Here is a 16632-nt window from a genome sequence, read left to right as displayed (position 1 = left end):
ATCGTAAGTATCTTATCGTTTCAATAAATGTGGTGAGTTATGATCATGAGTAACTTTCTATTAGTGTCATTCTTTAATTATTATGTTGCATGCTAAGAGGTTATTTGTAGTTTTAATAATTGCAGTTTTCAAAAGTTCTCTGTGTTAATTCCAATTTCAAATGAATTTTTCTCAATAACTTAATTACTGGATTTTTTTTTTTAATTTTCGCCACTACCTTTCCTATATTTTAATCCTATTAGTTACATACGTCGTCTCTCTTGAAATCACCTGGTGAGCACTGAATTACATAATTTCATATTAGGTTAGATTAGCTGTAAGGCCATTAAATTTGTGACGAAGTCAAAAAATTATTTATTTTTCTTCTGCCGATTAAATTCATCTGTCTTGCTTTGGTTGCATCGAGTATAGCTTGTCATTTAATATCTGGGCTATATTTAGTGAAACTAATAAAACATAAGCCTACAGCTGTTATAAAACATAAAGTTTTGTGTGTATTTTACTTTTTACTTATTAACATAATCTTAATATGTAACTCAATTCACAATAATACTACATCACAGTCATTTCGTACAACATCCGAGCCACGCCCCTTTGTTTTGACTAACCGAAACATGGCGGACCAATGTGCAATTGTCTTCAACTTTCTGAGGTCTTTGGCCTCTCTATAGTATCTAACTCGTTGGCTTTAAATCTTAAATTTAAGAGACAAAAATTGTTTATTCTTCCCAACTAATTGGTCACTGATATCTGCAACACAGATGTTATTTCATTCAGTTTTGAGAACAGAAGGTTAGACGCCCATTGTTGTAATCGGCTTGCAGACAATTTTTATGACCGATCATAAGCAGAGGTTCTCCCTCTCCCAAATAATGGAACATTTCCAAGTCTGAAAAATTCCCGATCACTAAAAATAAGTGGTTTGGTCACTAACATTATTGCTACACAAATGTTATCTAGTTAGATTTTAGAATTTAGAGTTTAGGATTTGCGCTTTTCGACACAATCACGAAAATTATTCTCCTAAGAATATTTCCACTATAAAACATTATTTAAATTGGAAGTGCAAAATTAACGGAAACAAGACATTGTTTATTATTATTATTATTATTATTGTTTCAACATTTTGAGGTGAAAGAATGTAGACTATGGAATGTCGTCCTAGTTTCTATATTTGAACATTTATTTACATAATAAATAAAATCTATGTTAATTCATTGCAAGACAGAAGATATTCATTCAGCAAATCATTCACTACTGTCATCATATACTGTATATAAATTGTGTGAACAAATTCAAATATTCAAACATATTTATTATTTAACAATAAACAGCTATTACACATTTTGTATGGAAAGATTACAGACTGACTTCATAATGCGTAAATTCTTTTAAATAGGAACAATGAATCAAGGTACCAATTTCATAATTGTGTAAGTTTTCTTACGATTTTCTATTGTCAGTTCTCTCTTGGGGAATATGCGATTAAAGATGAGTACTCCTGTCCAAGATGATTACACAATATTATGTTACGAAGAGTTCATATTGTAATGAGCAGACATCGGATGATTAGGCACTAAAAGTTAAGAATGCCATGGAGTATACTAAATTGAGTGAACTGTCTGTTGGGAAGGTCTGATTCCGAAATATAACAATAGCGAACTAAGTCACATGAACTGTAAACATGCATCTAGTAAACTATGCATTGACATGTAAGTGAAAGTTAAGATCATTAACAAAAAGCTGTTACTACGTAATTTGTTTTCATACAGTTAATCGTCTTATCTGTCACATGCCAGCTCGCAGTTTACAATATGCATGCTCCAGTCCACGTGATTCAGTTCTCTACTGTTAGACTTCAGAATATTCTGAACCATGTCTAAAAACCTTTCCAAGAGACATCACATACATGGTGCTATTCTCAATTTTTAGTGCCTAGTAGTAGTTTCCAGTTTTGGACATCTGGCCGACATCTACAGCTGACCACTAGGATCCAGAATACAAAAGCACAATTTCTTTTGCAGAGAGAACAACAAGACAAAGATGAACTTAAAAATAAAGTACGGTACAATGTGATTTGCTATGTCCAGTAATCAGTAAACTCAATTTTCATTTGAAACCAGTGCTTTGTGTGCTTAAAAAATGCTTTCATTATATTTAAATACTCATCATCATAAAAAATTCTCAATTCTAGATGAATGGCATATTTCCTAAATATAAATGAAAATTAAAATAATAGAGCAAAAACAGAAGATGGTTTAGTAGGAGTTTCACAAAGTAAATGGAATGGTTAAAAGTAATAACCTAATAAGTAATAAGAGGATGTTTCAATAGAATAATCATCCCAATGTATCTCATTTCATTTTTTTTTCCAGACTCACGAAAAGAGAACATATGAAGAGATAAGGATCAACAACAAAACTGCCTTTCAGATCAGTACAAATGCCATCTTTGTCAGAACTCCTTAATTATTACACCTCAGCCATTTACCTATACACCAGCTGTTGGCTAATATATCCTGGGATTTACTTTTTCGTCTCTATACTCAAATAGTGTGACCTTAATACTGTATTATGTTCTCCCTTCTCTCTTTTTCAGTATGCCATTTATCTAGCCTATATTTGACCTATTTCTACTCCTATACTTTAGATATCACACTGCTTAAATAACTTCATTGAATTTGGTATACAAAATTCATACTCAAGGAAACTGTTCCCTGAAAAGACAGAACTTTACTTTAATTTACTGTAAATGGCAACTCGAACTATTATATTGCTTAAATAAAAAGGGCACTTTGGAGTATGTGTGGAATGTTATCATATTTGAAAACAATGCTGGAAACAACATATTATCAAGAGTTATTAAGTGGTCATGAACGACTTGTTCAATACTTAACTCAAGTTGCCTTATTGTGGTGTTATTAATTTAAATTAACAGGCATTTTACATTTATTAATGAAGAGAAATTACAGAACCATGTATACACAACTTTGCGCACATTCTTGAAATTTCTCGCTATTTGACATTGTATCTTGAAATGCACAATTCCATTGTATTTTTCTATATTTTGTTTTTGTTTCGATTTGCTTAAATGCATATCAATATTCGCACTATATTTTACATTAAATACAATCATAACATACGTTCTTGAAAACACAAGAAAGGTCATAACTCGTGGTGCTTTCAAAATATCCAGGAGAATTTTATATTAAATTACTTATAGTTCAATTCTGAGAAACTAACAATATCTTAATTTGATCATATTATCACCCTTCATCTGTAAACATACGATTTCTCTTAAGTTTTGTATATAAAATATTCCTTGATATAATGTAAGTACCGGTACCCAAAGTTCAGCCTCATTCCTATATTTGTTTTCAGTCTTTGAAACGACTACACTGGAAGTGATGGCCAACAAAGGCTCTCTTGTCACATAGTGCTACAAAGTGGTGCAAGATTCGACATCTGTTGCAGCATATTTTAAGCTCGAGTATTGCGGGAGATTTGGATAATAATTTAATTATAGTGATAGTAAATTAACAACACACGAACTGCTTAGTCATTCACAAAGCAACATAAATATAACTCACGTGGACTGGCAGGGTAACTTTGTTGCCAATATATTGCTAACAGATAAGATTTTGCACCAGAAATTCTGATAAATTGTTTTGTTCTCTATATGCCAATGCTGTAGTCATTACCCTTGTCACCCATAAAACTACTTCCTGTTTCACAGATTCAGAAACTGAAAACCAATATAGAACAATTCTTCCAAGTTTCTTTGTGAAAAAATTAACATATGAATAGCTGCACTACATATTTCAGTTTAAAAGACGAAGTGACAATACTTAATTTCTGCATACACTAAGAGTCTTCTTTCATTGTACAAAGGGGATTAATAAACATGTACATACACCACAGTATATTTCAATCTGGTATCAAGAAAAAGAAACAATCTATACATTGAATCGAGTCTCGGAGCCATCAGCGAGCATCAGTGATACAGTTCGATTGTTAATCCAAATCAGACGAGCCAGTCGCATGGGATTTAGGCGTGACACATCAGCTATAGGAGTTGTTGAGTATGATTTCACACAACGAGTCTGTGAATTTCCCAATCCAAACATTCCGGTTGAGGTCTGAAACAGAAATTTGGAACATATCGTTGTACATTATACAACATTTCAATATAGATGATGATTATTTAATTTTCGTTGAATTGTTTTCAGAGGATCAGAACTGGAGAGATGTGACTTGTTTTTCTTTGAAATACTTATATTTACTATTACATGATGTGCCATTAATTTCCAAACACACGTACTTTAAAGTAAACTCATAATTCACATATATGCACTATACCGAGTGCAATATTTCATGGCAAATGGACAGCCAATGCCTGTGCAAAGCGATGTTGCCAAATCTAGTAAGTGTACTGCTAGGAAATCTGCACATCAGAACACAATGAAAATTATGCACAAATTAAAATCTTACTTTGTTCGTGTTAATTACTAGTGTATTTAAAGCAGTGGTTCCCAAACTTTTTCATGGTGTGACCCTCTTTTGAGCAAGACATTTGTTTGCGACCACCCCCTCTCCCACTGATATTGAGTTGTGTGTTGAGAATTTCATTTGGACACAATTTCAGAACACACACACTCTTTGACTCCACACTACACTATACAAACACATCCTCACAGGAAACAAAATAAAAGGTGCCAAGACCAGCAACAACCAGTTCTGAAGAAGGCCAACAACAGACCGAAACATGTTAACCAGATATGATAGAATTTAACACGAGAAAGACATATAATACATATTCCGAAATGATATAGTGTTAAAAGTTGTGTAATCAAGATATATAAAACATATCTTGTAAATTATACCCATCGAACCACAAAAAAATGAATAACAGTTAGTGTTGCAATATTTATAATCATATTAATCATTAAGTTTTCATTCTATTGTACAATTCAATTTTAGGATAGAGGTGTAGGCCTAAATCCTTTACAAAGAAATACTCTTGGTAGAAAAATGAAATTTTGACGAAATAATATACAAAATCCTCTGACAGATTCTGGCTGATATGCACATCTATTATCAGGCAGTACATCTCACTTGACGATGTGTGTCAGAGGAAGAACAATTGTTTGTATGGATCTGAAGTCTGACTAGTGTTACATGTAGCTGGTCGGTAATGTACGCAATGGAGGAGGAAAGGAACTAGCCACCCTACCCCATTATCTTCTGGCCTAGTTACCTTATAAGTGGTGCCTGTCTTTGGACAGTTGACTAAACAACAACAAAAATATACTTTTCCAACTTCTTCTCAATCCTAATTAAACTTCCATCATCACTTCTCATATATCATCATAATCTACTGCAATAGGCCTGCCAACTCTCTGTGGAAACACCACCTCTGGTAAAATGTACCCTGTACCATGATCACTGAATTGTGGAGAAATCCACGCATGTGCACTAGCAAAGAAGGGCAGCACTGCTATTTACAGACCTGTTACTAAATCTACATATTACTCTGTGAAAAGATTTATTAAATCTACATACTTAGGCTTCAACAAACAAAATTTGATAACACAATCTCAAGGGAAAAAATGGAACTCTCTGCATCATAATCCACAGTTAATTCCCGATTTACCACGAAAATCGTCTGTAGCTTCATTTAGATTGGCAACAGGCCATGATTGTTTGGCCAAACACCTGCATAGAATTAGAATATATCAGTCCCCTAACTGCCATTGTGCAACTCAAACCAAGAAATGGATTTGGAACACCTCAAAATCTGTGCTTCAGTGGCTGACCATGATAATATCTTTGAAAAATATTGGAGTGCAAGAGGTCAAATGACTTTATTGTCAAACGCCTGGCATTAGAAAACAACAACAACATCATTGCTTCAGCATTTATGTGTAAATTTCGTAATCTTTTAATCTTCTTACAAACTACAATTATTAGCTTGATTCCGCAGTCAGTACTTAAGATTTAATGATTATCTTATTATAAAAATGAAGAGTCTTTTGAATCACTTTACCTGCCAAAAGGAAAGTCGATTCTCATGACAGCTGTATGAGGCAAGATATTTCCCATCTGGTGAGAATGTATTGGCTGTGATGGCTGCCCCATGGGCGGCAATCATCTGCAAGTATTTGAGGGAAACCTTTCAAACATTACAAAAGGGAGTTTAATGAGTGCAATGGTTAAAATAAATGGACACATAATGATAAAAACCAGTACTGGTAAGTAATAAATAATATAAGTTAGTATACAAATAAGGTTAATGAATTTAAAAGTTAACTTAAAACTGAATTGCATAAATTTATCCCCTTAACGCTTGCCTCCATTTTGTATACCAATAAAATAACCATGTATTTAGGCATTTGTTCTGCAGTGTTTCCGATTTTCTGATGCCATCTGCAGAGCTAGTCTTCTACCAGCTCAAACCTAGGAATAATTTTAAAACATATGAACAAATGTCCTGCTTCACTTTTAACAGTATAGTAAGTATCAAAGTTAAGCTAACTCAGTCTCAAATATTAAAGTACAAGTTTCGTACTGCTGTGAATATGTGAATAGCTAATGACATGAGGTTAAATGATGAATGAAGTAACGTATTTACTTGCATATTGCAATATTTAAAACAGAAAATAAAAAGGTATTTCTCTAAAATTACGGTTGTAAGAATTAAGAAATATAAACAAAGAAAAGTTAACAGGAATAATTGTAAGTATTAATAAAAGACAATCAACAGATGTAAGATATTATTTAATATGAAAACCAGAAATTATAGTGAATGGGATGGAAAAATCGAATAATATTTTATTCTCATATTCTGCATCTTATAGCTCACGAAAATCAATGTAACATCTCTCTTAATGAGGACCCAAATTGATAAATATACAGATTTACTGTAGACTGAAGTCAAGCTAGATGATTTCCAATGCCTCCAGATATGGTCACCCAACATCTGTCTGAAAGAGCTGAAATCCATTTCTGTAATGCGGAAGTCATTATCATACCTAACATTACAGTATGACAGACGATGATAAAAGTAATTTTACATTACTTATATTTTGATATACCACAAAACACTATCAAGGATTAGCCAGCTGCACTTTATACAAGGAACTGTAAATGGATGACAAAAAAAGTAGTTTAAGGAATTTTGATTATGGCATTAAATTATGTAATGTCACAAGCAGGAAACAGATTTATACATACCAAAAATGGATAAAACATTTAAACAAAATATATTTTGTTATTTTTATCTTAATATGTTATTGGGGGGGCAAAGGCTAATTGGGACAGAACTGATATTTAACCCTTGTGGCGAATTTCTGGTAGATTCTGAGAGGTTCACGTTAGAAGAATGTGTTCAGAGACAGATTTCTCCAAGTACCTCAGCTTCTCAACCACTCTCATCTTTGTATTATTATCTTCATATCTGACAATCTCTGAAGTTTCAAAGAGAAATTACATAAAGAATATCAACTATACAGATTTCAATATTTCAGTTACAATCTATTTACAAAGAAATTAATATGATAAATCTTACTGTTTTATGCTGACTTAGGACAGTCAATATTATGATAGACTACCGCCATTAGATTAAAACAGTATCTTCTTACATATTTGTAAAGTCTCCATTGAAAACTGGACATTCTGTTGCCTTTTAAAAAGACAGAAATACCAAAGTTCGTGAAGACATGAGAACAAGATGTAAGGAACTGATGTTCAAAGAATAATTTCTTGTGAACACTCTCTTATAAGCAAAAACTACCTGGCATTTCTGTGATCGTAATTCGTAGAGAGCAACCTGGCCATTCTTTGCACCAACAGCTATGCGACGTGTGCTTGGACAATGGCTCACTTGGTTAAATCTACAAACTGCAGGAAAAACCTCTGCAAGGCCTCTTGTTTTGAGGTGTCCTGGATCTAAACAATGTAACACAATATCCACAACCTGAAAAAACGGAAAACAAATTTTAAGTATACTATAGTTATAGTACAGTATAAGTATGGTATGGGTTAATCCAAAAATGTGTATAGAATGTTAGTTGGGAAACCTGAGGGGAAAAAGACCTTTGGGGAGGCCAAGACGTAGATCGGAGGATAATATTGAAATGAATTTGAGGGAGGTGGGATATGATACTAGGGACTGAATTAATCTTGCTCAGGATAGGGATCGATGGCAGGCTTATGTGAACCTCTGGGTTCTCTAAAAGCCATTTGTAAGTAAAGTATAGTTATTAGTTTGAAAAATATAATGATTAAGCAAGTAGGTGTGTAAGCATGTGCACAAAAATATTTCACAGAATTTTACTATTAACTGAATGCATATATGTGTACCATGATGTATATATGCAAACATATATTATGTTATCAATAGATATTAATGAGCAATCACACAAAAGTAACAAATACAATTAATTGGAGTTTCAGGCGACTGCCTATTGAGCTTATTTTATTGTTTTTGGGTGAAATCTTAATGCTTATTATGACTTTATTATATTTGAGGCTATAAAATCTTTTGTTTTAAACTAGGATTAGATACCCTACTATTTTAGATATAAATTATTAAATTATTTTTAACCTAGGTAGTATTAGTTAAGGTCTTGAAACTTAAAGAATTTGGCGGTATTTTAGTCTTTTTAGAGGAATCGATAGTCCGTGTTGAACCTCACCAAGATTTATTGCATGTATACCGCCGTTATAATGAAGATCTTTTTAGGGTTTAAAAATTTTCATAATTCAATTTTGATCAATTATTTCAAGTCAAGGTGCAGTTTATGTTTTGGTGGAGATGGGTTACATTTATATTTATTATTGGATCACTTACTAGATTAGTGCGACATTTTGCTGTATTTTGTTCAAGAATCTGAATATGTTATAAAATCGAATGGAGAGTTGATTCTACACACATCAGGACCTCTGAAGAGTGAAATAATAATAAAATTGATACATACAAAATGAAGAGAAGCGTATATGAACAGCAAAACCACGTAGTATGTTAAATGGCATTTGTTAATAAATTGTTTTCCTCGACTTCTGTTAAAGTTATTTTACTTTTATTTGCTTACTTACTTACAAATTGCTTTTAAAGAACCCGGAGGTTCATTGCTGCTCTCACATAAGCCTGCCATCTGTCCCTATCCTGAGAAAGATTAATCCAGTCTCTACCATCATATCCCACCTCCCTCAAATCCATTTTAATAATATCCTCCCATCTACATCTCGGCCTCATCAAAAGTCTTTTTCCCTCACGCTTCTAACTAACACTCTATATGCATTTCTAGAATCACCCATCATCATTTCCTGTATATCTAAAACATCTTGATTTAATGTTCCTAATTACGTTAGGTTAAGAATACGATGTGTGCAGTTCTGCGTTCTGTAATTTTCTTCATTCTGTAACTTCATCTCTCTTTGTTCCAAATATTTTCCTATATACCTTATTTTCAAACACCCTTAACCTCTATTCCTTTCTCAAAGTGAGAGTCCAAGTTTCACAACAATACAGAACAACCAGTAATATAACTGTGTTATAAATTCTAATTGTCAGTTTCTTTGAAAGCAGACTGGATGACAAACACTTCTCAACCAAATAATAGCAAGTATTTCCCATATTTATTCTATGTTTAATTTCCTCTCGAGTATCATTTGTATTTGTTACTGTTGCTCCAAGATATTTGAATTTTTCCAACTTTTCAAAGGATGAATTTACAATTTTTATATTTCCACTTCGTACTATGTTCTGGTCACGAGACATAATCATATACTTTGTTTTTTTTTTCGGAATTTATTTCCAAATCATCTCATTACTTGCTTCCAGTTTGTGGATTTTCTCCTAACATATTCACATCATCTGTATGAATATGCAGCTGATGTAACCCGTTCAATTACAAACCCTCTCTGTTTTCCTGGACTTCCCTAATGGCATATTCTAAAGCAAAGTTAAAAAATAAAGGTGATAGTGCATCTCCTTGCTTGAGCCCCAAGTGAATTGGAAAAGTGTCAGACAGAAACTGGCCTATACAGACTCTGCTACATGTTTCACTGAGACATATTTTAAATAATGGAATTAGTTTCTTGGAAATACCAAATTCAATAAGAATATTACATAAAACTTCTCTCTTAACCGAATCATATGCTTTTTTGAAATCTATAACTGATGTATAGTGCCCTTATTCTCCAATGTCTGTCAAATATAAAAAATTTGATCAATAGTCGATCTATTACGCCTTAAACCACACTGATGATCTCCAATAATTTCATCTACATATGATCTTCTCAAAAGAATATTGGACAAAATTCTGTATGACATCGATAAAAGTGTTACACCTCGAAAATTACAACATTAGTCTTTTCCCCCTTCTTAAAGATAGGTACAATAATGCTCTCCTTCTATTGTTCTGGTACAATTTCCTTTTCCCAGTTAACAAGTACAAGCTTATGAATTTCACTAGATAATGAGTTTCTACCCTCTCGTATTAATTCTGCTGGAATTTGATCGATACCTGGAGACTTGTACTAGGGAAATTATTCTGAAAATATATTCTTTACACAAGTACTACAAAACAACATTTTATATGATGAAATGAACACATTCAAATTACCTCAACAAGCAAGTCAGCCATTTCATTCTGCATCTTATCAATGAGGAGCTCAACACCTCGCAGGATTTCAGGCTTGGCTCTGTGGAGAACAGAGTTGCTCAGGTTCACATTCAAAGCCTGTGCATTTTGCTGCAGAGTGTTGTACCTCGCAACCTGCAATTGTATTGAAATTCCACTGTCAACTTCATAAACTTCTGAGTATCAACTGAACTTATAAAATTGTTGCTTCAGACAATGAGCCAAATCAAAGCAATCAAATGAATTTAATAAATAGGGGGAAAAAATAAATAGATAGAATAAATTTATACTTGATACTTTTTTGGCTTATTTCACAATGCTGTATCGATTGCGAGGTTATTGACCATATATGGAAATAGTGATAACAAATGATAATTGGTGTAATGAGTGATGAGGATTTGTTATGGAATTACACTTTGTGGCAAAAAGAATGGGCCGACTCTTGGTTGTTATAAATTTATTTTTTTATTTTATTGGGTTATTTTACGACACTGTATCAACATCTAGGTTATTTAGCGTCTGAATGAAATGAAGGTGATAATGCCAGTGAAGTGAGTCTGAGGTCCAGCACCGAAAGTTACCCAGCATTTGCTTGTATTGGGTTGAGGGAAAACTCCGGAAAAACCCCCAACCAGGTAACTTGCCCCGACTGGGAATCGAACCCGAGCCACCTGGTTTCAGTCAGATGCGCTGACCGTTACTTCACAGATGTGGACGGTTGTTATAAATGCGAAGTTCTACTGCACAGTTCACACATATAAATGAACTGTACATGAAAGCATTGCTGTGTTGTTTGTTCATTAAAAGGCATCCGAATACAATGAAGTCAACCTTATGTGGTGGTGATAGACTGTAACTCTATTAAGGAGAAATTTTCTCTTTTACTAGGCCTTGTTTTTATATTGTGTGGTATAGGGGTAAAATGTCTGTTCTGGGAGTTACAAATTGTTGGTGCTCCATTCTTTTACCGCGAAGTATACCTAACATTCACTTTATAGCTGGAGAAAATGTCTGAAAAATCCAACAAAGTAATTTGTCTAAGCAGGATTTGAATCCTTTCTCCTTAATGTATTTAAAAACGTAGCTATATAATAAAGTAACCAATCCGTGGCCCTAACAGCCCAGGAAGGGCCAAGGCCGACCAGCCAGACTCACGTCCACATGCCTCAGCAGGATTCAACGTTCATCCAATCAGAATGAAGAGTATCATGTGCTCAGCACAATATCCCCAACCATTATAGCTGGTTTCTAAAACTGATTTCACTACCTATTGTAGCTCTCCAAATTTATCACAATGCTTAGTAGGTACTGGTCCCATACAATGGCAGGAATTTTATGAGAAAATTTCTTCCCCATGAGGACTCAAAACCAGTGCATATTCCATAACATGAGTCTTAGGCATTATGCTTTAGACCACAATGCTACGGCTTGGGAGTTATAATAAAGTATAGTCAGGAACAATAATGTAAGAAGTAAGTACCGGTACAGCAGTTTGTTATTTTGAAGTTCATTAATAAAACATTTTACAACAGATACTAAAGTACGGAACTGAATAACTTTATGATATCTTTATTGTGTTAACTTTTACTATTTACCTGGCTGACTAGTTTCGGAGTGGTATCCTTCATTGTCCGAGTAGACTTCAGACAATGAAGAATACCACTTCGAAACTAGTCAGCAAGGTAAATTAAAAAAATTAACAGAGTAAAGATACCAAAAAGTTATTCAGTGATTATAAATGTTAAAAGAGTGTATCGAACAATGAATACTAAATTAAGTTATGTTTTAGTAATGTTTTAGCATTATACCTCATGGTCCAAAGTATGAACAAAAAGTAAAGACTGCCTCCTTGGTGTAGTGGTTAGCTTGTCTATGAACCAAATGTCCCAAGTTAAATTCCCCACATATTCCCAAAAAATATTTCGAAGGTGTAAGATCTATAAGAGGGTCCGTCTCATGATCAGAAAATTGGAGAACCATGAGAGATGGAGAATTTCGATCGAAGAAAAGCTGATTAATAACACCTGAGGGGACTCACAGCACTGATTATGCAGTGCCCTATCTCATCAAGTAGTAGTACTGGACAGCAGGTGCTTGGCTCAGTCCTGTCCCTTGTGTGGCTCTAGCCCAATAAGGAAAAAAAAAAAAAATGTTTGATCTCTTCATAATGTTATCTTCATCATCATCATCATCATCATCATCATCATCATCATCATCATCATCATCATCATCATCATCATCATAGTCGTTGTCATCATCGTTATGATCTTTGGGCGGACATCCTCACAATCTCTTTTTTTTTTCTTAGTGGGTTATTTCACGACGCTTTATCAACATCTGTGGTTATCTAGTGTCTGAATGATATGTAGGTGATAACGCTGGCAAAATGAGTCCAGGGTCCAGTATCAAAAGTTACCCAGCATTGGACTGAGGGAAAATCCCAGAGGAAATCTCAACCAGGCAACTTGTCCCAACCAGGATTTGAACCCAGGCCCGCTCGTTTCACGGTCAGGCATGCTGACCATTACTCCACAGCAGTGGACTGCAATCTTTCTCTCTCTCTCTCTCTCTCTCTCTCTCTCTCTGTGTGCGCGCGCATGTGTATAACAGAGGTTACACATTTTAGAATTGTTTCCTTGTGTATAATAAATCCTTAAAATCATCATCATCATTATTTTGCAGATCAAATATTAGATAGTAGTGAATCTGTTACAGTCTCCTGCCAACGCTATAATCTCTCTTCTAATTTTTTTTTAGTTGGTTATTTATATCACTGTATCAACTGCTCAGTTATTTAGCATCGATGGGATTGGTGATAGCAAGATGGTATTTGGCGAGATGAGGCCGAGTATTCGCCATAGATTATCTGATATTCGCCTTACAGTTGGCGAAAACCTCGGAAAAAAAACCCGACCACGTAATCAGCCCTAGCGGGAATGGAACTCACACCCGAGTGCAACTCCAGATCGGCAGGCAAGCATCTCAGCCATCTGAGCTACGCCGGTGGCTATTATTATTAATATTTATAAAACAATAACTAAAATAATATATTATTTAAGTTATTTAAAACTGAGAGACAAAAAACGTTAAATTGTAACTTTTAATACAATGGAAAGCTGGTATGGGATGTTAGCATTATAAATGAAACTAATTCATGGTGAAACAAACTTTCAACTCAGAATAATTAATAAGAATACTTCTCAAATCCTAACACTGAATCATTTATGATAACTATCACTACTGGCATTTTGCTCTCAAAATACTCAATCAACTCACCTCTCTAGCCATGGTGGTAATGAAAGCAGCTGGACGGGCAGTGGCAATAAGAGTGAGGGCATGACGAGCTGTGCGGCAAGAATCAGCTGCTGGGGTTAATGGCAATCCATATGTCATGCTGTAAGCAATTCAACTTGATCACAATGGAAATGGAGATAAGAATATTAAAGAAAAATTAAAAAATACAATTCAACTGTAGTACTTTTTTATGAAAAAATAGTGATCAATCATTATATAGTTTTCTCTTTTAAGGTTCTTCATTACCAAAGTTATTATTGATGTTAAAATTTACCATATCATATTTACTCAAATAACTCGCCCTTACATGTATCTCACATCCTTAATTTTACTTAACAAAAATAGTTAATGAAAAAGTTTCACATATATCTTGCATATGAAAAAAAAAAAAAAAGCTTAAAACTGTAAGAAACAAATAACATTGATCAACAAAATATTTTTCTTTACTGCTTTTCATTAACTCACCTGGAATGTGAATTAACGTCGTGCATTACAAGCATTATATTCGGTTCAAGAAGGAGGCCTGTTACAACTTGTTATAAAAATTTTCACTGTCCTCCACTCCCATCCCTTCATGATTTAACTGCTTAAGGATTTTGGCACAGATCTTGCGATTACTTTTTCATATGAAATAAGACGATGTTTGTAATGTCTTGGTTGCCTCTCACATGTTCGAACCTTGCAGGACACTAATATGAATGCTCTAAATTCAAATCTGGATCAAATTTTACTCTACGAGCTAGGTTTTTTAACGCAATCATAACACAGATAATAATGAACGTAAATTTTAATTAAATATTATAGCTATTAAACACACTCCATAATTAAGCTCAGGTAAAACTGTTCCTACACGTGTTTAATTTTGGCTTAAACATGAAACAAAAATGTTGAAATATAGCAGCTGTTTTCAAACCATTATGAATTTTAAAGCTTTATAACAATACTGGAAAGAAAACTATAAACTATTTTCTTTAAACTGTGCTGTCACAATACTGGAAAGAAAACTATAAACTATTTTCTTTAAACTGTGCTGTCACAATACTGGAAAGAAAACTATAAACTATTTTCTTTAAGCTGTGCTGTCTTTTCAAACATCAAGAGTAATCCATATTAAACCAATATCCTTATAATCAGATATTCACTACTTTAGTGTCTTGATGAAATCATTCAACCTGTTCCTCACTTACTGCACCAAGTTTTGCAGGGAAGTAATCAATATGGAAAAATGTTTACACTTGTTTTGCACTCTAGTGTTTTTGATGATTCGTAGTAGCGTAGTACTGGTGAGAGAACAGCCTTATAGATATAGACTATGCTCATTACGTTTTCTGGTTCAGAGAAGAAAGATTTATTACACAAGTTCGAAGTACGTTTCATAATCAGTATGACAAGAAACCTCTCAGTAGGCGTATAATTTACTCATGACATAACAATTCTGCTGAGGTTGCATGTTCTGTAAACCATGTGAAATCATCTGGTCATTCACATGTTCTTGATGCTACCAAAGAGTCCACATATATCTCAAAATATTTTGTGCGAGATCGTGCATATTTGCTTGGTTTCTGCACAAAACCAATTCGCAGTAAGTCTAAAATTCCACATTCAGTATTCCCAACCTAACACACATAACAATTTCCCTCTTCTTACAGCTTATGTGACATATTGATTTTACTGCTTTAGGCTTCTAACATATTATTTTTTGAGACGTTCAATATAGTAATAATTATAAATTGGAAACTTACCACTGCAATTTCACCTAAATTGCACTGTTAATTATTGTTTTTAAATATTTGCAAAAATTAAGTAAACTCTACAACTCCACTAAAGTTACTGCATTCGTGATGCAAGTAACATTAAGGAAGCCATGAAAAAATCAACAAGAATTCAGATGCCGATGTTATTACTGCAATATGTTATATAAATAATATTGTTAAAATATTAAAATGAAAAATAAATCATTACATAACCTACCATTTGTTTTAAGTTCGCATTTATGGACTGGGGGAAAAAAAAGACAGACGTATATCACGGCTTGCTGGAGTATAGTAAACACAGGAAACATTTTAAAGCAACAATGTTGAAGATAGATATTTTTGTTTTACAAATTTGCCATCACTGAACAGAAACCAAGATGGAGATTTCATTGCAACTAATTAGAAATTCCTCTTTCAGGTATGTAATAAACGATCTTCGCACAAAATAATGTACGATACACGAGCGGTATGTTTTCTTTCAAATCTCGGAAATTAAAAAGCTCAACTACGTTTCGCTTTTTCAAACTTTTCCTCAAACATGAAAACTTTAACATACCGCTCTTGTAATGCATATTACTATTAAGAAACAATAACAGTAACAGATATATATGATCTGTTTTTACGGATTCAGAACAAGTTTTTTGGAGGAAATATCAATTCTAGACTTCAGATTTAAATCAACACAACAAGAAAAAATTGGAGAAGATTTTCTTTGTGCCTTTGAAATAGTTCTATCATACTCGAAAAAATGGAACGACTTTTCAGAAAATAATTACAACAGTAAAGTACTTAATCTTTGCAAGGTGTTTCCATTTGAAGATCTCTGTTCAGCCCTTAAAATGTTGATAATAATGAAGATGAGTTGTATGAAGAATTTTTTGTTTTACGAACAATATTACCTTTCTTGTTGGGAAAAAAGTTCAAAGCTGTACCAAAATT

At 33.5% G+C, this 16632-nt stretch overlaps 1 protein-coding gene across 8 annotated transcripts in view; it reads right to left on the bottom strand.

Moving 5' to 3' along the window:
• Positions 1-1154: 1154 nt before the first annotated feature.
• Positions 1155-16632, bottom strand: part of Rbcn-3B (WD repeat-containing protein Rbcn-3B) — a 117915-nt gene continuing 102437 nt past the window's right edge. For 6 of the 8 annotated variants that reach the window (XM_069831838.1, XM_069831876.1, XM_069831885.1 and 3 more), the window contains 5 exons: positions 13922-14039; positions 10628-10780; positions 7792-7974; positions 6046-6171; positions 1155-4138 (listed from right to left, as the gene is read on the bottom strand). In XM_069831838.1, the coding sequence (XP_069687939.1) occupies positions 3956-4138; positions 6046-6171; positions 7792-7974; positions 10628-10780; positions 13922-14039 (763 nt within the window). In that variant the 3' untranslated portion in view covers positions 1155-3955. The remainder of the gene's footprint in view (positions 4139-6045; positions 6172-7791; positions 7975-10627; positions 10781-13921; positions 14040-16632) is intronic. The other 2 variants (XM_069831852.1, XM_069831894.1) reach the window with 1 other exon arrangement.

The sequence above is a fragment of the Periplaneta americana genome, chromosome 1 (assembly GCF_040183065.1).
Source record: "Periplaneta americana isolate PAMFEO1 chromosome 1, P.americana_PAMFEO1_priV1, whole genome shotgun sequence".
Lineage (NCBI taxonomy): Eukaryota > Metazoa > Arthropoda > Insecta > Blattodea > Blattidae > Periplaneta > Periplaneta americana.
This window is presented reverse-complemented; position numbering and strand designations above follow the sequence as displayed.